Genomic DNA, 23,778 nt, shown 5'->3' with positions numbered 1-23,778 from the left:
TCTTTTTTTTAAGTCAGCAATTAACAGAAAAAGCAATATTCTTTTCTTCTCTATTGTGTCGTATATCCGAGTGAAACGCTTCAGGAACAAGAACAAATGTAGGGCGGGGCTTGATTTTGTCTGTGGGGAATTGATTGGATGGTTGTGGTTTGCTATTGGTGGATCTCATGTGAGTGACAGGTTGCCCCGCCCTCATCATCAGAGAAGAGAAGAGATGCTGCAAGAGGGAGGAGAAGATATTCTGATTCAAGATTATGAGACACATGAATTTAACACAATAATGATGATGTGCAGCGATAAATCATTATAATAAATACTGCATTATTCAATAAAAAAAGAATAGTCAATTTTGATTTCATTGTAACTTTAATTAAAAATATTTTTGGTAAATAGTTTCCAATGACCTTCCTACAACTCCTCACCATGTGACCAGCATCATGTGATGTTTGTTACATGTTCCCAGGACTCTTATGTTGTTCTGTTCCTGTTTCCGGTTCCTTCCGGTGCCATCTTTGTAGTTCTTTGTAGTTTTCACCATTGATTAGTCTTCACAGGTGTGTCTTGTTAGTGTATTACCCAGTGTGTACATGCCCTTGTGTTTTCTCTCTGTCCTCTGACAGTGGTTGAATAGATGGTCTGTGTTCCTGTTCCCCACATTCCTTGTTTCCCAGTTCTTGTTTTGCTTTTGTATTCAATAAATGATCCTTTGCATTTAGATCCGTGTCTTTGCCTGCCATCCCATCTGCTTCCCTAGATTACAATGTTATTTTCTTCTGTGGTGTACATGTAACATTAATATAAGTGTCTTCTCATTATTTATTTTATCTACATTATTTTATCTACAATTACCTATTTTCATTAGGCATATTAACTGACATTACGAATGCAATTTGACAGAGAGGTCATTTCAGCTCTTTTATTACACACACACACACACACACACTCCACTACTGGTGCAACACACATAACTATCCGAAAATCAAAACCAAAATTACATCAGCACAACATCACAACCATCAACTTTTATTGATTTTTATTTTACTGGTATTTTACTGATATTATTTTTATAATTTCAATTCATATATATATTGAAATTTAACAAATATCTTTCAGGACTGACAGCAGTCCTCCAGTGCTTAATGTTGCTGGACCCTTAAAATGGGACTTTGACATAACAGGTACATTTATTTTAAAGTAGAGTATCTAATAATTAGTAATGGCTAATTTGGCCTTTTTAATGTTAATGTTAACAATAAAATGCTACATTTAGAAAATAAAAATGCCTCTATGAGATCGGCGAACGCTAGGAACTATCGTCTCCGGATGTGTTTCTACACGGACGTCATCCGCTTACTCCTCACTTCCTGTTGTGTATCCACGTGGGTCTCGTGCTGATGCTCATGCCGGCTAACATTAGTAGTTCTGTATGGTTGTGTGTGTTGTGTTTGAAAGCTGTGTGTGCGCGCTCCAGAGATGCAGGTGTCCAGCGTGAATAACGTGAAGATCTACAATCTGAGTCACGGGAAATCTCTTCCGGAGGTAAAACTCTTCATCTGTGTGTGTGTTAGTGTGTGATAGCAGGGTAAACACAGTGACAGTAAACACTGTAGTGTAAAACTATCATTTTCCTCTGCTGGAGACTCTAACCCTCTGTAGTTTCACTCACTCTCTCACCTTCAGTGAGTTTATGACTCCTCTTCAGATTATACCACAACAAATGTGTTTATGATCAACAAAATAAGCCTGTTTTTGTGCATGTGAAATAATTATATTTATTTAAATGTACACAGCTACTCTGAGTTTACATTCCAGATCATTTGAGTATATATTTGTACAAATACTAATGCTTTGGATTTATGTAGTACAGAAATGTGTATATAAATATAGAGTCAGACTGTCAGTGATGTCTTTAACAGGTTTTGTGATGATGTGAGGATGAAGCTAATATACATGTTTAAATTAAACTGTCAGATCATATCAGATCATATTATATATATATATATATATATATATATATATATATATATATATATATATATATAAAATTAAAATATAAATAAAAAAATAAAAAGTTTGGAAACATTACTATTTTTAATGTTTTTGAATGAAGTCTCTTATGCTCATTAAGGCTGTATTTATTTCATAATAAATAAAGAAAAAACAGTAATATTGTGAAATATTATTAGAATGTAAATCAGCTGTTTTCTATGTGAATATATAGTAAAGTGTAATTTATTCCTGTGATCAAAGCTGAATTTTCAGCATCATTACTCCAGTCTTCAGTGTCACATGATCCTTCAGAAATCATTCTAATATGATGATTTGATGCTCAAGAAACATTTATGATTATTATCAGTTGAACACAGTTGTGCTGCTTAATATTATTTTATAACCTGTAATACTTTTTCAGGATTCATTGAGGAATAAAAAGAGCAGCATTTATTCAAAATAGAAATCTTTTCTAACAATATAAATCTTTACTATCACTTTTTATCATTTTAACACATCTGTGCTGAATAAAAGTATTAATTTCTTCCCCCCCCAAAAAAGAAAGAAAAAAATTACTGACCACAAACTTTTGAACGGTAGTGTATAATGTTACAAAAGATGTATATTTTAAATAAATGCTGTTCTTTTAAAACTTTTATTCATCAGTGAATCCTGAAAAAGTATCACAGGTTATAAAATAATATTAAGCAGCACAACTGTTTCCAACACTGATAATAAATCATCATATCAGAATGATTTCTGAAGGATCATGTGACACTGAAGACTGGAGTAATGATGCTGAAAACAGCTGATTTACACTGGAATAATATTTCACAATATTATTATTTTTTCTGTATTTATTATGAAATAAATGCAGTCTTAATGAGCATAAGAGACTTCGTTCAAAAACATTAAAAATTTCCAAACTTTTGACTGGTTGTGTGTATATATATATATATATATATATATAAAATATGGCTTTTTAATCACACTGTCTTATATAATGAATCAATTATCAAAATAATCATTAGTTGCAGCTCTAATTATGTATGTTTATTTCAGTGGTTGTCTGATCGAAAGAAGCGAGATTTACAGAAGAAGGATGTTGGTGAGATACTTTATCATTTTATGTGAAATAATGTTATAAATATTCATCTTCGTATTGTGTGTAAAAATGTGTTTGAGGCTGATTTAAATTTATGAAACGAAATGTGACGTGTGTGTGTGTGTGTGTGTGTGTGTGTGTGTGTGTGTGTGTGTGTGTGTGTGTGTGTGTGTGTGTTCCCCAGTCATTCAGTTTATCCATTGACATATAACCTTTTTTTATTATTGTTTTTTTATGGTCTGTATAGCATGTAATTTCATAGACGTCCTGAATCATAATTTGATGCAGTAGTTATTCTTCTGTCTCAGTTCTTTCTCTTGCTGAGAATTGGCACAGCTCTCCACTCTCTCTCTCTCTCATACTCTCTCCTGTCGTTCATTAAGAGACATGTGGTTATTTCTTCCACAGATATCCAGAGGAGGATCGAGCTCATCCAGGACTTCGAGATGCCCACCGTCTGCAGCTCCATCAGGGTGTCACGAGACGGCCAGTTCATTCTAGCTGCAGGTCTGCGTCTGTGTCGTCTGCTGTTTATAGAGTGAACGGATTCATGCAGTCTCTTCACAGTCGTTTTCAATGCTTTCAGGCACGTACAAACCTCGAGTGCGGTGCTACGACACTTACCAGCTGTCTCTGAAGTTTGAGCGGTGCCTGGACTCCGAAGGTGAGCGTCGTAATAACTGTAATGCGGATATGATGTCATTATAACTGATAGCTGTGATGCTTAATGAGACCGTCCACACACAAACCACCTGAGCTCTCATTAATGAGCGCTGATTACAAATAACACCACAGATGATGGGTAAAGCTTGATGCTTCATTGGTGTTGTTCTCCTCACAGTGGTGGCGTTTGACATCCTATCAGACGACTACTCTAAGGTAAAACCCAAATGGACTTTAAATGCTTTTGTGTCTCTTTCTGTCTGTCTGCTGTTTTGTCTTACTCGTCCAGTGTGTCCTTTAAAAGTCTTTATTTATCTTAAAGTCAGCATGAACGAACAACACGCTAGTCTTTTCTTCTCTATTGTGACGTATATATCCGAGTGAAACGCTTCAGGAACAAGAACAAATGTAGGGCGGGGCTTGATTCTGTCTGTGGGGAATCGATTGGATGGTTGTGGTTTGCTATTGGTGGATCTCATGTGAGTGACAGGTTGCCCCGCCCTCATCAGAGAAGAGAAGAGATGCTGCAAGAGGGAGGAGAAGATATTCTGATTCAAGATTACGAGGAACATTAATTTAACACAACAATGATGTGCACCGATAAATCATTTAATATAAATACAGCAATATTCCTTAAACAAGAACTGTCAATTTGGGGCTCAGATATAGGCCTGGTTTCACAGACGGGGTTTAGATTAAATCAGGATTAGGCTTTAGCTCAACTAGGAAACTGAGGTAGCTTTTATAAATGTGCCTTAGAAAGAAAAACATTACTGGTGTGAATCTTGAGATGAAACACTTACATATTTTTAAAGATCTGTCCGTTCAAAAGAAAAAAAATAATTGATTTGGTGTAATGTGCTACTTAAAATTAACTTAATTATAAATTATAAATATTACATAAATGTAATCAATGAAAACCACATTCATGCTAAACTCATCTACGGTTGATGATTATACTTTATGATTTATGTTATAGTGTTATATTGTCATATGTTGTAAGAGGGCATATTTGAGCTCATCTTCTTGAATGAGGGGGGAGCAACTGAGCATAGACATTTCAAAATAAGAGTCCTGCTGCATTTCAGGCTTGTTTCTTATTAAAAGTCCCACATTATGCGTACATTTTTTTTTTTCTTTCTTGAAATTCTTAAAGTTGCCATCAAGTCAAGATTGACATTTCCTATTTTGTATGGAATTTTGTAGTATTTATTATAAATGATTTATTCATGCACATAATTAATTATTTTTTTATTCATATTTTTCATATCCTTGAATCAGAATATCTTCTCCTCCCTCTCTCAGCGACATCTCTTCTCTTCTCTGATGATGAGGGCGGGGCAACCTGTCACTCACATGAGATCCACCTATTCAAATCAAGCCCCGCCTACATTTGTTCTTGTTCCAGAAGCGTTTCACTCTGATTTACGACACGAGGGATGAAAATCACAATTTCTGCTTCATTTTTGATTTACAAATTGTGATTTATTGAATAGAAAAACAGATGAAATGTGATTTTGTCTCTTGTCTGTTAGCTGGTGTTTCTGCATATAGACCGCTATGTGGAATTCCACTCTCAGCACGGTCATTACTACAAGACCCGCATCCCGAAGTTTGGCCGAGACTTTTCCTACCACTTCCCTTCCTGTGATCTCTACTTTGTGGGAGCCAGGTAAGAGGACACACCGAAAACCGAGTTTTACCTGAGTCTGTTCACACCAAGAGCAAATACAGTATATTGTTGTCATTGTACTGAATATATTTCTGGTTGTCTTGAAATTACGGTTGGTCAAACGTGGTGTTCTGCAGGCGAGTGTTTGTGTAACGATCACTGAACTGTGCTAGTTTTACTTTAAACTTTATATTTACATTTCTTTCTGCACACTTTTTCTTTTCACATTATACAAATATTTCAGCGTGCACCGCTGCTCTAAAGTTAGTATGGGATTACTAAGATTTATTTTTTTTAAAGACATAATACTTTTTATTTAGCAAGGACACATTAAATTGATCAAAAGTGACTGTAAAGACATTTATAATGTTACAAAAGATTTCAAATAAATGCTATTCTTTTGAACTTTCTATTCATCAAATAATCCTGAAAAAAATCATGGTTTGCACAAAAATCTGAAGCAGCACAACTGTTTTCAACATTGATAATAATCATAAATGTTTCTTGAGCATCAAATCATCATATCAGAATGATTTCTGAAGGATCATGTGACACTGAAGACTGGAGTAATGATGCTGAAAATTCAGCTTTGATCACAGGAATAAATTACACTTTACTGTATATTCACATAGAAAACAGCTGATTTACACTGGAATAATATTTCACTGTTTTACTGTAGTTTTGATCAAATAAATGCAGAAGAGACTTCTCTCAAAAAAATAAAATCTCACTGACCCCAAACTTTGACCAGTAGTGTAATATTTCATATCCATTAAATGACATGGCTGTGTAATAAGCCGTCAGTGACGCTGAAGCTGTGATGCTGTCAGTCAATAACTGCATTAAAGAGAGTGAAATCTTTATAATCAGATGACTTTAATGGCATTAAATGGTTGAAATCCCTGCTGCATGCTGGTTAGCTTTAGACTGAGTGACGTCTGTTGTTGGGAAACACACACCGTCTGTCCATCATTCATGAGCGCCTGCAGTGCTGCTTCAGTTCACTCTTGCTGTGAATGGACCTCTTCTCTGACATTTGCATGTTTTGGTATCAAAGGACCTTTATTTGGATCCATTACAGAATTCTCCAAACTCTGGGCCATTCTACAGAACTGGCGCTGAAGTCTCTTCTGCTCATTAAGGCTGCATTTATTTAATAATTAATACAGAAAAAAAAACTATAATATTGTGAAATAATATTACAATTTAAAAAGATGGTTTTCTATTTTAATCTGAACTGCTGTCCAACAATAAAAATACATTTAAAAAGCATTTAAGTGTTCAAATTGTAGATGTTTTCTAAGATCCTTCAGTTATCTATTAAAACCCACAGTAATATTTAAAATATAAGTAAGATTAATATAAAATCATAATTTATTGGGTACTTTCAGTTGGGAGGAGTCTGTCCCGAACCCTGACCCCTAAATTTACACTTGTGAAAATATTGAAATCATTTTTGCAATTCATTCCATTGTTGTTTTTAAGAAATATCTTTTTTATTTATTTTATATTTTCTTTGTAAATCATGAAACTTTGTTTAAAAAAAAAAAGTGTCCCGCATGTTCATGTCACTCCCAAAACAGTGTGTGTTTGAGTCGTTGTCTGAGACTGATTTTAACACACTTCTACTTAAGGAACGTCACTAACAAACACCTTTTTCTGCAATTAAGCAAACTTTTCTGGTTGTTATTATATTAAATGTAGTGTTTATGTGTGTTTAACTGTTCAGAACTGTGCTAGATAACCATGTGCTGATCATCATCTTTGAGCGGCTCAAAAGTGTCACGACCAAAACATATCATCATTGTTTCGGTAGTGATAAAAGGAACACGTGATCCTTTTTTGGGAGAGAATAAACACAAACAATTTTAGTACAGTTATGCACATCATTAGTATTTTACTATGTTCTAGTATGTGAGTTAAATTGTGTCATGTGATGTGGTCACTACCAACACATTACTGTCACTACTGAAACTGTGCATCACGACCGAAACATGGGATGATTTGTCAAAAATAAAGTATATTGAATTATAGTGTTTGGTTCAATGTTTATTCAAACTAATGAATCCTTCTCTTTGAAATCAGTTTGATAAACTTTGTGACTTTTACAAAGAAATACAACAAATCTCATAAATTACACTCGAAAATATTGTTAAAATTGTAATCGTTATTGATTTACCTGTGAGAACTTTTTAATAAAATTGCAAAAAAATATATTTTCAAGGTAGATGTAAACACAATCTTAATTTTCTTATTAAATTATATATATTATTGTGTTTCAGTAGTGACACATTTGAGGAGAGGAAAAATATTTCAAAACTTTCTGAAAATACAATATGAGAATTAACTGCACAATTACTAGAAATGTGTACCTTGGAAATTATACAATTTGCATATATACAAAAAAAAATTCAAGATGTTTCCGACTCTGACTTTGAACCAGTTCTGTAGAATGGGCCAAATACATAAACAGGACCCTTTTAACTCCTAACTTGTGTCCTCTTGTGTTTCCTAAATGAAATGCACGTGTAGCTCAGAGATCTTCAGACTGAATCTTGAGCAGGGCAGATTCCTGAACTCCATACAGACCGATGCTGCGTAAGTACCTCGCCACCAGAGGGCGCTGTTCCACTCTTCAATGTAAACATCACAACTTCAGGATGCATTTTTCATGAATTAATTCTGTAAGGAATGTAAATTTTTAGTAGACGTTTTTAATCACCTTTACCATTTAGCGCAGTCTATCTGTGTGACATTTAAAATGAATCCCTCAATTAATGAGCAACTGCTATAATGAGATATGAGAAAGGAATAGAAAATGCTGTTCATGAAAGTTTGAGATGCAGCATTTCTCACTACAGGATACACAATAAACAGCCAAACGTGTGTCACGTCACATCAGTTGTGTTTGAATTGTAAAGATCTCGTGTTTTCACAGAGAAATGAATGTGTGTGACATCAACCCTGTTCATCACTTGTTTGCCGCGGGGACATTAGAGGTATGTGTTGATGTCAGAAGGGCTGATGTTCATGTTCCTGTAGTGTGCTGTGTATCAGTGACGGTGTGTTTGTGAAGGGCCGGGTGGACTGCTGGGACCCTCGGGTCAGGGGTCGAGTGGGAGTTCTGGACTGCGCTCTCAGCAGCATCACTGACGGCACCGAGTACGTTACCTTCATCTCTCTCAGAAACATAGTTCAGTGTTCACCCAAGAATGATTAATGTCATCTGTTTACTCGCCATCTTGTTTTCTTCTGGCGACTCATAAGAAGTGTGTGTTCAGTGAAAAATGAGTGGCGGCCACAGCTGTTAAACAAGATTTCTGTGAATAAGCTTCAGTCTGATTCACACAAAGCTATCATGTGCTTCAGAAGATATTGCAGTAAATATACACTGCTGGACATTACAGTTTCTGAAAGAGTCTCTTCTGCTCACCAAGGCTGCATTTATTTGATCAAAAATACAAGAAAATCAGTAATATTTTACAAAATTACAATGTAAAGAACTGATTTCAGTCTATTTTAAGTGTAATTTATTCCTGTGATCAAAGCTGAATTTTCAGCATCATTACTCCAGTCTTCAGTGTCACATGATGCTTCAGAAATCATTCTGATATGATGATTTGATGGATCATGTGACACTGAAGACTGGAGTACATAGAAAACATTTTAAATTTGTAGAAATATTTCACAATTTTATTATTTTTACTCTAATTTTGATCGAATATGGGTAACACTTTACAATAAGGTTTCATTAGTTAACATTAATTACATTAGTTAATATGAACTAATAATGAACTGCACTTCTACAGCAGTTATTAATCTTTGTTGATTTTAATTTCAACATTTACTAAACATTATTAAAATCAAGAGTTATATTTGTTAAAGTTAATGCACTGTGAACTAACATGAACAGCTGTATTTTCATAAATTAATGTTAACAAAGACTAACAAATACAGTAACAAATGTATTGCTCGTGGTTATTATATGTTAGTTTATACATTAACTAATGTTTAATTAATGAACCTTATTGTAAAGTGTTCCAGTAACCACAGTCTGGGTCAGCATGAGAGACTTCCTTCAGAAGCATGAACAATATTCCGAACATTAGACCAGTGGTGGAATAAATTATTGTGAAATATCCACGCTTATAATATCAGTATTATAAACTTTTAAATCATGCATTATATTTTTGTATTTATTACTATTTTTTTATTTTATTTTGAGCTCACCAAATGTTTATGATCACCAAGGCTGCATTTATTTGTTTAAAATACAGTAAAAAAAGGTTATATTATGAAAAAATTAAAAAGAACTGTTTTCTATTGTAGTATTTAAGATGTAACTTATTCCTGTGATCAGAGCTGATGTTTCATCAGTCTAATACTGTTATCAATCAAGTGACTTTAATAAGCTTGTGGTTATCTGCTGTTCTGTGTTTGAAGGGTGGAAGGTCTGCCGTCCATCAGCGCGCTCCGGTTCAGCGGCTCTCTGGGCGTGGCGGTGGGCACCAGCACCGGACAGGTCATTACTCTCTGAACCCTCTCATTTAAAGTGTGTCCTGCTGAACTGAGATGATGGAGAGCAACAGTAAACTCTTCAGATTCTGTTCTCGTTCTCAGATTCTCGTCTATGATCTTCGTTCTTCACGTCCTCTGCTAGTGAAGGATCATTACTATGGTCTGCCTATCAAATCCCTTCACTTCCACGACCCGCTGGACCTGGTGCTGTCTGCCGACTCCAAAATCATCAAGATGTGGCACAGAGACAACGTAAGGCCAGCTTTGTTTAATACAGACATTCTGCATGGATCCTTCATTGGAAAAACATCAAATGCATGACTTTTTGTGTGTGTCTTGATTTCAGGGAAGAGTATTTTCCTCCATCGAACCGCAGGCCGGCATCAATGATGTGTGTCTCTACCCCGGCTCTGGTTAGTTAACACGGAAAGAACTGAAGTTTAACCACAATAAGAGTAGTTTATTTCTAATTGACGCCATGAAGTTTTGTGATATATATATATATATATATATATATATATATATATATATATATATATATAATGACATGTTTTACACTGTGATTAACTCCTCATAGAGATTTAACCAGATCAACATTTATTATACATTTATTCATTCTTACTGGAAAGCAGATCAAATGTCTTGAATGAAAGAATATTAGATATTAAAAACTCATAAAGTTCTTTTGATATATTTCATCTCAATTTCCAGTTTTAAAAGGAAATACAGTCAGCTAGTCATTGTCACAAAATAAACCCTACAGGCTTATCGGGAACAAAAGAGTCTGTTATCCTGAAGAATTTATTTAGCAGGAATGCCAGATGAATATGGATATGAAGTATTGATTTTTTTTTTAGCTATTTTAGGGCATGTTGAAATTTTGTTCACAGGAAAAAAAAAACATTTAAATATGTCATTTTGGTGATCAAAGATGAGTTTTAAGGGATACAAGTATTGACTACAGTACAGGAGGACTTTAAGATAATTTAAATTGTAATAATATTGCATCTTTACTGTATTTTTGACTGAATAAATTTGGCTTATTGCAGAAAAATATGCAAATTATTGCAGAAAATTTGTGTTATATATATTTTACATAACAATATACATTTAAACAACATTACAGTAACTCTTATATTAAATCTTTCAGTTTTGAACGGTAGTGATTAGGCCTGTAAACACACATGGTTGACATTGTCACGTCTGAGACCATCAGCTGACATGTGCTGAAGTTGACTGGCATGTGTAGGGGTTTCATGTCCCATGAGTGCTGTTGTTGTTTTCTAATTGCTTCTTTGTGACCCAATTTACAGGAATGCTCTTCACTGCCAATGAAGCTCCCAAAATGAACACCTTTTACATTCCTGTAAGTACCAGATGACGTGTTATGAAGTATACTGTAAAAATGAGCCAGTGCTTTGAGCACATGTCTTTCCTCATACCTTGATTAGTCATGGCACGTCCGTGTACGGAAACTAATGAAACTTTAAAAATGTGAATAACTGTCAAACCAGGTGCTGCACAACAGATCTTGTAACATCTTTAAACTATCTTGATTGATGATGTTCTTAATAATAATAATCTAATGGTGTTATTATTACTTTGAGAAGTAAATTTTATTACACAGTAGTAATAGGATTCTGCCATAAATCTTTCAAGAGAAATCAATTTTATCTGGTAATTTCTTTTAATGCAGGTTCTTTTTCCACTTCACTGGGAATTCTGGAAGGAAATATGATTTTTCATGGCAATTAAGTACAATGCAAACGGGCACATAAAATAGCCTTTATTGGGGCAACTTCTTTTGATTTTGCTGTGAAATCTGTTCAATTGATCCTTAGTTGTTCAAGATCATCTTCATAATGTCTGTAAACTAGCATGTTGAGAAGCCATTCATGATCTTCCTCAAAAGGATCCTTATTTTCCATTCACTCACATTCTCTCTGCTGTGTTACGCTGTCTCTCAGGCTCTGGGTCCGGCTCCACGCTGGTGCTCCTTCCTGGATAACCTCACCGAGGAGCTTGAGGAGAACCCGGAGAGCACCATCTATGACGACTACAAGTTTGTCACCCGCAAAGACCTGGAGAACCTGGGTAAGTTGGAGAACCTGGAGAATTTGTCCTGAGATCACCAATAAGATACCTGCATTAAAGATCTGCTACCCAACCCGAGTCCAACTGGACCCAAGTCAGATTTTGTCCTTTGTTGTTGTTTTAAGTGTGAGGAAGCTGACATTACTTTGGCGCTCATCTTGCGAGTCCACGCTCTCATTGTGTGATGATTGTGTAGTAGAATGACCACAGAATCGCATCTCTGAGAAACACACAGCAGTGTTTCGTTCCTGAATGGATTTTTAACTTATCAATGATCTATTCATAAAAAAGAGCCTTTTACTTGGTTTCTTACCCTGTTAGTGTTTCACTGTACCACCGGTGGTAAAAATACCATACCAAAGATGATCAGTTCAGACATGTGCACCACAGTAAATGAGAAATACACATGGGTTTGTTGATGGATAAACTGATGTCAAGGTGCTTTTTAGTGCACTAAATCTGGCTTAAGTGTCCATACCAAGAAAAATCTAGTGGATTGGGACCAACTGAGCAGGTTATGATATTTGTGCTGAACTTTTACCATACCATTCCTGACGTTGTGCTGGTTTCTCCTCTAAGGTGTGATGCATCTGATCGGCTCGCCTCTGCTCAGGGCCTACATGCACGGCTTCTTCATGGACATCCGGCTCTACCACAAGGTGCAGATTTGTGTCCGAGTGTTTGTTCTGTAAAGAACATCTGCTTGATGACTTATAAATGATTAAATGATGAAACATTTTTGATTGTGTTTCTGTAGGTAAAGACCATGGCGAACCCATTTGCCTATGAAGAGTACCGTAAGGACAAAATCCGGCAGAAGATCGAGGAGTCGAGAGCTCAGAGAGTCCAGCTCAAGGTAATCCATCTCTGAATGTTTGACTGCTCTTATCTCGGCTATCAGTAAACATGGCAGATGAAGAATGACAGAACGAGATCTTGTTACAGGAAGGGTAACACTTTATTTTAGTGTCCTTGTTACACGTGGTTACTACAGTGATAACTTAACCAGAACCAAGTACCAAAGTACATGAAGTTAATAAATATGACTCGGTACTGTATAATTACACCGTGACAAGGACACCTTAAAATAAGGAGTGTAATCGAATCACTGAACACTTTTCTTTAGGGAAAAATACAAATTTTCAAGTCAGATTTTAAAAATGTTTAGTTAGCTGGAGTTATAAACTTCATTTTATTTTTTTATTCTATTTTAATGTTTAAAAATTATTTTAGTAATCAATTCTTGATGGCCTGATTAATTGAAATCATGAAACGTATACAATCTATTTATGTGATTTTTACAATAATCGGGCTCTATGAAATGATTTATGTTTTCAGAATTGTCTGTTTTTCTGTATTTATGATTTAGTACAGATTTATTAGCTGAAGTGTTTGAGTAGCTGGTAATCAAACACAGGCATAAATATATCAAATTTAATAATTGTTTATTCTAACGAAATTATTATATATATATTATATATTTAAAAATCACTGGACTACATAAAAAGAAACGACATGACGTTTCGGTGTTCATCCATCTTCAGGATACTATGTGGACAACTTGGTAGTCATGTGACTTCTACATGTGTGCAGATCATGTGACTTGTGTATATTTGCCAGAGTTGCTTGCTGTGTACAAGTAAAGATGGTGTTTGGATGAACACTGAAACGTCTTGTCATTTCTTTTCATGTGGTCCAGTGATTTTTAAATAGTTTTTTTAAATTTGTGTGATATTCCTTTAACTCTGGCCTTCTTCGTTTAGGTGTCACACTTACCTTCTTTACGGTCAGAAGTGACCGAAGCCTTGGAAATAGGGCTGGGCGATGTATCGAATGCTTTTGTCACGCGCATTTACATCGATATGTATCGCCGTCGATATTGAACGCGATATTGCGTGTCTCATCAGTGAACTACGGCTCTGTCTATTAAATGCCGCTTCATTTGAAAGCAGGTGATGGCGATTTAGCGGCAATCAGGGAACCGGCTTTACTGAAGAAATGCGCGTGACAAAAGCATTCGATACATCGCCCAGCCCTACTTGGAAAGTAACTTTTTTGTTCCTCAGGAAAACCAATGTAATATATTCTTGTTCTATAATATTTTTTGATTATTATATAAAATTTTGAGGGTATTTTGTGATACTGTGCAATATTTATACAATTTTTATTAACTATTTTTCCCCATTGAAAATAATAAAAAAAAAAATTCTAACATATTTTTAAATTATTTTTCAATTAAAGCAGTATTCCATGTTAAAATAGAGACAAGGCATTTAAAATAAATTGTTTTGAAGGTAGATTAGTGCCATTTGGTGAGAGTAAAAAAAGAAAAACTTATGCAATGCCATGTCGTAACCACTAGATTCCCATAGAGCTCTATATAAAATTCTCTAGTGGTTTTTGGACACAAACACTTATTTTTATTAAGTTTTGGATATGGATTTAAACTTAGACATTCTCAAAGACTACTTTTTGTCAAGGTTTAGATTTTTTTGCATTAATTTTACTACAGTCAAACCTGAACATAGAGGGCGCCATTTTGTTACACGTAACATCAAAATTCAATAAAAAATAACAAAAATGAACAGGTGTGTTTTATAACAGCTTAAAAAATCTGTGTTTGATCTGATTTCATCCTCTTATTTGAGTTTTGGCTCAATTTTACCATACTATTACAGCCACACTGGTTCATTTGTATGTGTATAATGGTGTGTTGTGTGTGTGTTTGTCTGTGAATGTGTGTAAGTGAGTGGGTGTTTCTATTTTGTACTCTTGGTGTTTTAGAGTGTAACCCCTTTCTTGCAGTTCATTTTTTACTGCTTTGTGGCTGAATTTTTGCTTTTATTTCACACATTTGCATAAACTTGCTCTGTCTTATAGTCGTGCTGGTTCATATATATGTGTGTGGGGGGGGTGGTTGTGTCTATTTTGCACTCTTGGCATTTCAGTGTCCCCCCTTCAGTGCTGCACACTTTGTTTCTGCACAGTGTCTGATTTGTAGTTTGTACCAACAAAAGATTCTCTGAGTTGTTGTATTTTTTCGTATTTCCCATTCATTTCCTATGTCAGTCATTTCTGACCCAAAAGAAGGTAAGTGTGACTATTTTTTTTACGATGCCTTAACATGTCCGAATCATGTCCTTGATTTTTTTTGTGTGTTCATATTGGTAATGCTACAAAAGTCACCAAGTGTCATCTCATTCCGACAAAGCTACGATTTTTAACAATTCAAAATATAAAATCTTTCGGTCAGAACTGACCGAAGAAGGCCAGATGGTTAAGATTCTTGAGTATGTAGTAGACGAAACTGCACTGCTCGTTCAGACAGAGACGTGCAGAATTCATATTTATTCATCCAAAACAGGAAGCACTCAAGTAAAAGTATTGAGTATTCCTTTTCAGTTTTACTTAAGTACTTTTGTATTTTTACTCAAGTATTAAAAGTAAAAAGTACCAATTGATGAAAGTTGATTTATTTTGCAATTTCATATACTCCATCCTGCTGCTCAGAGTGTGTGTGTGTGTTATTGTTCTAGAGACACACACACAGAGCTTAAAATACAGCCCAGTACGACATCATTATGAATATTTAATTAGCCACCTCTAGTCAATAAGATTATTCATTTTTATTTTTTATTTTATTACCGAAACTTGTCATACACTGGTAGCTACCCTACTGATAATTACCGATAAATCAAGTGTGCAAACAAGTGAAAATAACAAAATATACCATATGTAGTATATAGAAATGAGGAAAAGCGAGATGTGTCTAAATGTGTTGACGACTTATACAATATAAGGTTTTAAGAAGAACACTATGCAAAGACTCTGGATTTATATCATTTGAAATCTCTACGGAAGCGTGGAAGATTAATGGGCATTAATTTGAGTCGTTTTAACTAAAACCTTCCCCGTTCAGACAATAATACATAAATATGGACATGTCCACATTCAAGCATTCATCTAGCTCTTTTACAGCAGATTTAGTTCACAAACGACTGACAGTTGTGACCTAAATATGGTTTTCATTTACAATGTTAATCCTGTAATTCAGCATTACTAACTTACTTTTCACGGCATCAGTCGCACCAAGGATCTCCCGTTCTCGGCTCATTTTGAGTCGGTCAGACTGAATTCAGTGAATCGTTAACTGGAGACTCGCTCTGACCGGATCAGCTGAATCAGTGAGCCGTTGACTCCAGAACAGATCCAATCTGACCGCTCCAGTTCACGAATGAATCGTTCAGTGTGATTTTCTGAACCAATTTAACAGGTGAAGTCTAAAGAGTCAGTTCGTTCGCGAATCAGACTCTGCTATCCGTCTCGGGGCTGGTGACGATTTCTGCAGTTCAAAATAATGAGGAACAACATGATTTTCTGAAATATAGTGGAGTAAAAAGTAAAAGTTTCCCAAAATAAAAATACTTAGTTAGCTGTCCACCTCTGAGTGAATGTAACGTCTGTTATCGTCAGTGCTTTGACTGTCTTTCTCTGTCTTGTTTTCTCCAAACAGAAGCTGCCCAAGGTCAATAAGGAACTGGCCATGAAACTCATGGAGGAAAGTGAGCTGCCAAACAAGAAGAAGAAGAAAAAGGGCAATGTGGGCAATGTTTCTTTCACCCATTTCCACAATATAAATATTCCAGACTAGTCTTTTAAATCTTTTCTCTCTGTCACACAACACTCTTTGTGTCTCTCCAAGGTCGTAGAAAATCTCCTGATGGACAACCGTTTCAAGGTGATGTTCGAGAACCCAGATTACCAGGTGGATGAGCGGAGCGAGGAGTTCCGGCTGCTGAACCCCATCGTGTCTAAAGTGGGCGAACAGAGGAGGAAGAAACTCAGCCAGCTTGTTCAGCAAGAGGAACAGGTACACCACAACATCACTTTTACTCTGCGCTGCTCAAACCTGACGACTCTTTAATGTGTCTGGCCTCATAATGCTGCCTGATACAAGATCACGTTCACCAGATTCTCAGGCAGTATCGCATGAATCCAGCACAGAGGAGACCGTCACAGTGGGGAAAAATACATGAATGATATTTTAATAAAAGATGGCAAACATAATTATATACTGAATTATATACTTATTATCTGAACTATTAATCAACAGACATTAGGCAATACTAACAAACAATTAACAATTATCCATCTTTTGAAATGCTTTAATGACCTTCCCTTAATTACTGGTGAAAAGTATTGTTGCTTTCATGAAAAGTTAAATTCACTCAAATATAACACACTTACCTTCTCTTTTTTGTTCACTCGATTATTACATTAGTTGCGTTACAGCGCCCCACTGGTCAAACTGCATTATTGCAGGCTCTAAAAATAGGTCATATGAGTTCAAACGACTTTTCGTCAACAAAAATATTTGTCCACAGCTTTTTATTGTCAATAATGTCAACTAATAATTTCAGCCTAAGTTATAAAGCGTTTTAGGTTTCTTCTCATCATGTAAGCACGTTATCACTTTGAGAAAACCAATTCCTGAGAAAATATTTAGTTGATTGTACTATATACCAGATACAATGCTGTATAATGAACCGTTTATGTTAAATAGAGAAATCTACAGAGAGGTTTGGAAATTTGAGTCTGGAAAAGTATGGTATTTTGAAATTGAAAATGTGTAGGAACCTGGAAAACCCATACTTTTACCCACCCATAATGAACCCTCCCCTCGAGAAATCAGGACAGAAGAGACGGATTAAAACCCCAGATTTAAACGGGGCCACGCTCACCCTCAAGTTGTTCCAGACCTGTATGAATTTCTTTCTTCTGCTGAACATAAAGAAGATATTATGAAGAATGTCAGTAACCAAACAGATGATGGACTCCATTGACTTCCATGGTATTTTTTTTTCTCCATACTATGGAAGTCATTGAGGCCCATCAACTGTTTGGTTTATAAAAACGCCTGTCAACAAACTTTTTTCGTCAGGTCTTTTTTTTTTTTTTTTTTTAACGAAATTAACAGTAATTAATTTTAATTAATTTAACAGAAATGTTTTTAATATTTACAAAAGTTTTGATTTAGTTAACAATAATAACCCTGAAACACACAAAAGTTGTTCTAAAAATGTAAACTAAAATAAAAGACAAAAAAGGAAAAACAAAAATATGAAATAAAACATAAAAAAAAAAAAAAAAAATCTACAGTAGTATCTCCGTGACACTGAAATGACACTGGTGTACGTGAAAAGGTCACAAGGAACAGAGCTGAAGTATTCTGATTTGTTATGAATAATAATATAACGAGTAGTGCAACATCTAAATTGCATATTGAGATTTCTCTGAAACTCACTTTGTCTCACTAGCAGGATGGGGAGGAGGAGGAGGAGGAGGAGGTGGAAGGCCGTGGCAGCTCCGAGGAAGAGGAGAGCTCTGATGATGACGATAAGAGTTGGGTGGAGGAAGTGAGGGAGCAGCGTCGTCTCTTACGGATGGAGGAGCGAGAGCGCAGCTTTAACCAGAGGAAAGAGAGGAGGCGACAGGACCGCGACACCAGCTTACAGAGTTCTGATCCCGTCAGAAACCTCCCGCAGGAGCATCAGAACCAGCCCCGATTCTACCAGATCAAAGCCGGAGAGGAGTTCCGCAGCTTCAGCGACGTTTCCCACAAGAAAAAGATGCAGAAGTAAGTTACCCGTGTTCATTGGTACATTAAAACCATTTATAGCACCAGAAAATGAAGTACACCTTTTGCTTAAAGTGGACCTAGTATGATTTTGTCCTTGTTCATGTTTCTGTTTGAGCCTGAAAAATCTCTGCAAAGTTCCAGTTCTTCTCTACATCAGTGTCAGTGTTTCTGAACTCCATCTTGAGTTTCTTCACAATATTCCTCATTTAAATAATTCATGCGCAGAATAAAGGGGCGGGGCCTGGTTGAGTTAGTTAGTAGTGTGTTGAAACTGGCGGTTATGGTAAGGGGCGGGACATTTCCCTAATGACCAATCACAACACACTGCTCCAGCCGACCAATCAGAGCACATTGTGCTTTTCAGAAGGACGGGCTTCATAGAGACAGGAAGTAAACAGAGCGTTACTGACAGACTGGGAAGAGAGGAGCTGCAACAATGGAGAATATGAGGAAAATAATCAACCTGTTCTAGTAGAGCACAAAAACAACATCAAGACTTTGAGAAAGAGCATAATATAATATGTCCCTTTTTAAAGATGGATTGCTCATATTGAAGGGACTACAAAAATGTCAAAAATTGTTCGATGCAATATTGATTCTGAATATATTTGAAACGCTTTTATTTATTAGAGATGTAACAGTACGCTAATGTCATGTTTCATCTCACAATACCATACTGTCACAATACTTTAAAACAGGTGTAAAACTCATTTTAGGTTGAGGGCCGTATCAGGAAAAAAAGTGAACCAACTTATTATTATTTTATTTTATTTTATTTTTTTATAAACCTTAGTCCGCTAATAGTTGTATTAATATTAACCATATAAACAACAAATAAATATGCAAGAGAAATAGTAAAGTACACTGCATTTTGTTTTTAATGTGAAAAGACTATTCGGTTTTTAAAATAATACTTTATTTATTTTTTTATTTTTAGCACCCATTTAAATTTATCATGGACAATTCCACTGTTTTAGAAGCAAATGGGCTGATTCTGATACTGGTTGCAGATTTTTTTCTTTTTTTTTAAAGCAAATTAATTTGTTTATTTTTTCACAAAAAACAAAAAAAATGTGTAGGTCTCTTTGTGGCAAGTGCTGCATTTTTATCACAATCCCAAAAAAGATGTTATGCAGTTGTTTTTAGTTTAAATTACTGTATAATTTCAAGATTAACAGCAAAAACAGCCTGGTCTGACTTTAGCTTTGTGATAAGACACCTGCACAAAACACAATCAGCAGACGGACTGAATGAAAATGCAGATTCACTCTCTGACAGTAGGTGGCGCTTAAGCCGGACACACATTTAACAACTAGCTAAAACATTGTAAGACTGTGCTCAACACACAGCGATTGTTTCCTGCGACTGAAGCAGATTTAAATACTTACTCATGGAATTTGAACACCGACTGTAATCACAGACTGAACGCAACTGGCTCTGACTGGACGCGTTTGAGCGCGATCGATTTACATTCATAATCGGCCTTACAATCATTAAGTGTGTGGACGGCTTTATGAAACAGCAGTGATATAGCATTTCTGCTGTACACAAAGCAAAAAAGCTTCTACTTTATACGGAGATAAGAGGAAAAGCCATCAACTTTCTGAAGAAAAATATCGCGTACATTATCAAAGGTGATTCATCTGCGATATGAACGCGATATTGCGTAGCTTGTCGGTGATCTACGGTTCTGTCTATTAAATGGTCGCTCCATCTGAAAGCAGGTGATGGCGATTTAGCGGTAATCAGGGAACCGGCTTTACTGACGAAATGCGCGTGACAATCTCATGCGATATATCGCCTAGCCCTACTTTCACATATTCTTCAGTTATTGAAAAACTGTCAATTCAGTTACTTTGAACTCGACTGAATCATTAACAAGACCTCAAAGTATATTTGCTACATCTATAAAATTAAAAAACATTATTAGTGCAGAATCAACTTGGCGTTGTTGTGCTGTGGTTAGTTTTCGTGCAATCTAGTGGTTTAGAAGAGAGCAAAATGAAATGTGCCTCTTACCCAGAGTGCCTTCAGCCCCGTTGTGCCCTATTATGTGAGTCATTCTTTATCTGTTGGTCAACTTCATGTGTTTTGCTCAATCACTGTGCATTTAGACACGTTAGATGAAAACTGAACATCATGTTTGTCGTCACACAGGACGTCTCTGGAGGAGCGGCTCCAGCGGGAGGAGAGGTCAGGGATGCTGAACCTCAGTGACACAGCAGTGGGAAGCAAACAGCTCACTTTCACTCTCAAGAAGGTACGCATGATGATGATAGTGCTGTGGTGGATAGATGACAGTGGTTTAGTGTCGATAAAGGGGCACTTGAGACTAAAAAGGTTGGGAACCAAAGTAAATGCAGCATTTATATTAGAATGCAGTCGTCACAATTACCTGATTTACCAATGAACAAGTTTTATTGATTACAATTCAGACTTGAAGATATTGGGAACATTTCAAAAACAAACACAATGTAATTGGACATTCCAGCACTTTAAAATGTTATTCTGAATATGATGACAAAAATCATTATTTATTCATCCTTCAGGGATGGTCCCCATTTGTAAAACTGAAAGATTTAAGGTGTAGGAAACCCAACATTTGATGGAAAACAAACACTTTTATTATAAAAAAAACCACAAAAAATACCACTATAACCAGTAGATGGCAGCACTTGTTAACTGATAAGCACTTGTGGCTTATATTAGCCATTTCCACTCTCCAAGTTCAGCACTTCATGAACTAAAGTAGGAAAAGTCAGAAAGTCTTTCAAATAAGTCTTTAAAATACAATGATTCTACTACGCTTTTTACAAGAGGATTTGTGAGCATAGGACTTATTAAACTGCCACTAAAATTAAACTTGTTCAGTGTTTTGAGGGATATTGAGTCTGATTGGCCATTATTAATAACAATAATGTCTGTGCTTGGCTACAATACTCATGCTTCAAAATCACTCTGTAAACAGACACATTTGCAGCGATTAACACGCCAGGTTAAGGATAAGAGTAATGCAAACTGTAAAGGGTCCACTTTTATTTCTGTGAAATCACAATAAATGTAAAACATGCTTTTGTAAAAAAGAAAGAAAACAGTCAGGATGCCCTTTCTGCCATCTCTGTCTCGAAATGGACCCGAAACAGCGCCATCAGTTGAGAAACACTGTATTTAGATTTCTTTTGAACTTCCTGTTCTTCAAAGAATATTTAGAAAAATATATCATGGTTTCTGCACAAATATTATGCAGCACAACTGTTTTCAACATTGATAATAATCATAAATGTTTCTTGAGCATCAAATCATCATATTAGAATGATTTCTGAAGGATCATGTGACACTGAAGACTGGAGTAATGATGCTGAAAATTCAGCTTTGATCACTGGAATAAATTACACTTTACTATATATTTACATAGAAAACAGCTGATTTACATTGGAATAATATTTACAGTTTTTACTGTATTTTTGATCAGATAAATGCAGCCTTGATGAGCAGAAGAGACTCTTTCAGAAACATAAAAAATCTTACAAACTTTTGAACAGTAGTGTTTAAAACATAATCTGTTCTTGACCATCTCAACCACATGACAGTAAAAGAGAGTTAAAACACTTGTGATGGCAGATTTGTTTGGACTCCAGTTCCACCTCTGACGGGTTTAAACAGTAGTTGTTTTTCTATCAGTTTGAGTTAGGTTTACCACATTAAACTTGAACAGAAAAATGAAACCAAATACAACTTAGAAAACTAGAAAAGAGTAAAAATATACTGATTGACAGCAGCACTTATTTAAAGACTGTATTTCACTATAATGTAAAATGCCACACAGGGACCTTTCTTTGAACTGTTTCTTTGCATGAACTGTCTGAAGAAAACAATGAATGATTAAAGAAAGCTGATCAATCTAAAATTAATAAGCGACCCATTGCCTCTTAAGAAAGAAACGCATCTGATTGCAGCCAAGTCTATTGTGTCGTTGCTTTAGTTCATCACAACCCAATGCTGCTCAGATTCATCAGAGTTTAACCTTTTGGAACAAATTATAATAAATCCCTTTTGTGGACCATTTTGCCTTCGCCTCTAACTCTGTCTTACTCTCGCACAGACGGAAAAGCAGCGATTCCAACAGCAGGCTGAACGGGACCATCACGAGGAGAGGAGGAAGATCAGACGGGCGGCTGGACACTTGCATTCTCACAGGGGAGGAAGAGGAAGAGGCGGTGGGAGAGGAAGAGGAGGTGGAAGAGGAAGAGGAAGGAGACCCTTTTAAACTCAGGACTGATTGTGGTCACTAGATGTTGACATACAGGACTTCTAATACTGCCTTAATGTGTCTGATCAGACATCTGCAGGAATTACTGTTGTGTTCGAGAGACAGATGCCGTCACTGACTCGCATTAGGATACGGTCTGTGTGTTTGTGTGTCACACCTCTCATTTTCCACAACATCTGTCTAAACAGAACCTTGTTTTGTGAAGAACCATAAAACATTTTTATCAACATCTGCTCTTTCCTGTTCTTTTCTCTTATATTTATCGACATTTATGTCAGTTCACTTTTACTGCTGAATATTTCTGGAAAGCTTTTGATACTCTAGTTCAGTCATGGTCATCACACAGCGACAGACCAAAGCTGAACATGGCTCTGTGCCGATTTTTATGTACTTTTACTGTGTACTCGATATATGCACTTCATGATGGGATGTGGTGTTTTTATAGAGAATGTGAAGCTGACGTCACGCCTTGAGTTCTGGGTAAGTGTTTTGTGTAGTGGGAGGATCGTGCTGCCTCTCTGCTAGTGAGTTTAGGGCAGCATTTTGATTTTCTGTCATGATTGTGAAAAATTCTGCCAATGAAGTTCCATAGTAACCCGCATCATTGTTCATAAAGAATTTTTTGCCTATCCTACATGTAAATTAAAAACAGCTGTTTTTTGCTGCGGTCCATCCGGGAGATGAACTTGCCGCAGGCGGACACAGGGCTGGTGCCCTCCCGGACCGAATGGTGAGAAGCAACTTTCTTTCGTCCTTGTTCTTCACTCTGTGGGTGACCATCAGCTGCTGGCTGAAGCACAGCGGGCAATCGACCAATCGCATTTTGC

General features: G+C 36.0%; 1 protein-coding gene across 2 annotated transcripts; it reads left to right on the top strand.

Moving 5' to 3' along the window:
- The first annotated feature begins 1,353 nt into the window (after positions 1-1,353).
- nol10 (nucleolar protein 10) lies at positions 1,354-23,487 on the top strand. Of its 2 annotated transcripts, none has more exons than XM_067367644.1 (21): positions 1,354-1,539; positions 3,052-3,097; positions 3,503-3,601; positions 3,681-3,758; positions 3,936-3,973; positions 5,293-5,429; positions 7,962-8,027; positions 8,368-8,428; positions 8,506-8,591; positions 9,873-9,951; positions 10,050-10,199; positions 10,294-10,360; positions 11,261-11,313; positions 11,915-12,041; positions 12,621-12,700; positions 12,799-12,897; positions 16,555-16,641; positions 16,744-16,911; positions 18,362-18,678; positions 20,839-20,941; positions 22,784-23,487. In XM_067367644.1, exons 1-21 carry the CDS (start codon positions 1,474-1,476, stop codon positions 22,946-22,948), a joined length of 2,172 nt encoding a protein of 723 aa, XP_067223745.1. In that variant the 5' UTR covers positions 1,354-1,473; the 3' UTR covers positions 22,949-23,487. The 2 variants fall into 2 exon arrangements, with proteins under 2 accessions (XP_067223745.1, XP_067223744.1); XM_067367643.1 differs by having other exon boundaries at positions 18,359-18,678; positions 22,784-23,486.
- Positions 23,488-23,778: the final 291 nt, after the last annotated feature.

The sequence above is a fragment of the Chanodichthys erythropterus genome, chromosome 18 (genome assembly GCF_024489055.1).
Source record: "Chanodichthys erythropterus isolate Z2021 chromosome 18, ASM2448905v1, whole genome shotgun sequence".
Lineage (NCBI taxonomy): Eukaryota > Metazoa > Chordata > Actinopteri > Cypriniformes > Xenocyprididae > Chanodichthys > Chanodichthys erythropterus.
This window is presented reverse-complemented; position numbering and strand designations above follow the sequence as displayed.

Coding starts and splice junctions, on each gene's coding strand:
- nol10 (XM_067367643.1), top strand. CDS start 1,474: ATGCAGGTGTCCAGCGTGAATAACGTGAAGATCTACAATCTGAGTCAC. Junction 10,200..10,293: donor AGATGTGGCACAGAGACAAC/GTAAGGCCAGCT, acceptor TCTTGATTTCAG/GGAAGAGTATTTTCCTCCAT. Junction 12,701..12,798: donor ACATCCGGCTCTACCACAAG/GTGCAGATTTGT, acceptor GTGTTTCTGTAG/GTAAAGACCATGGCGAACCC.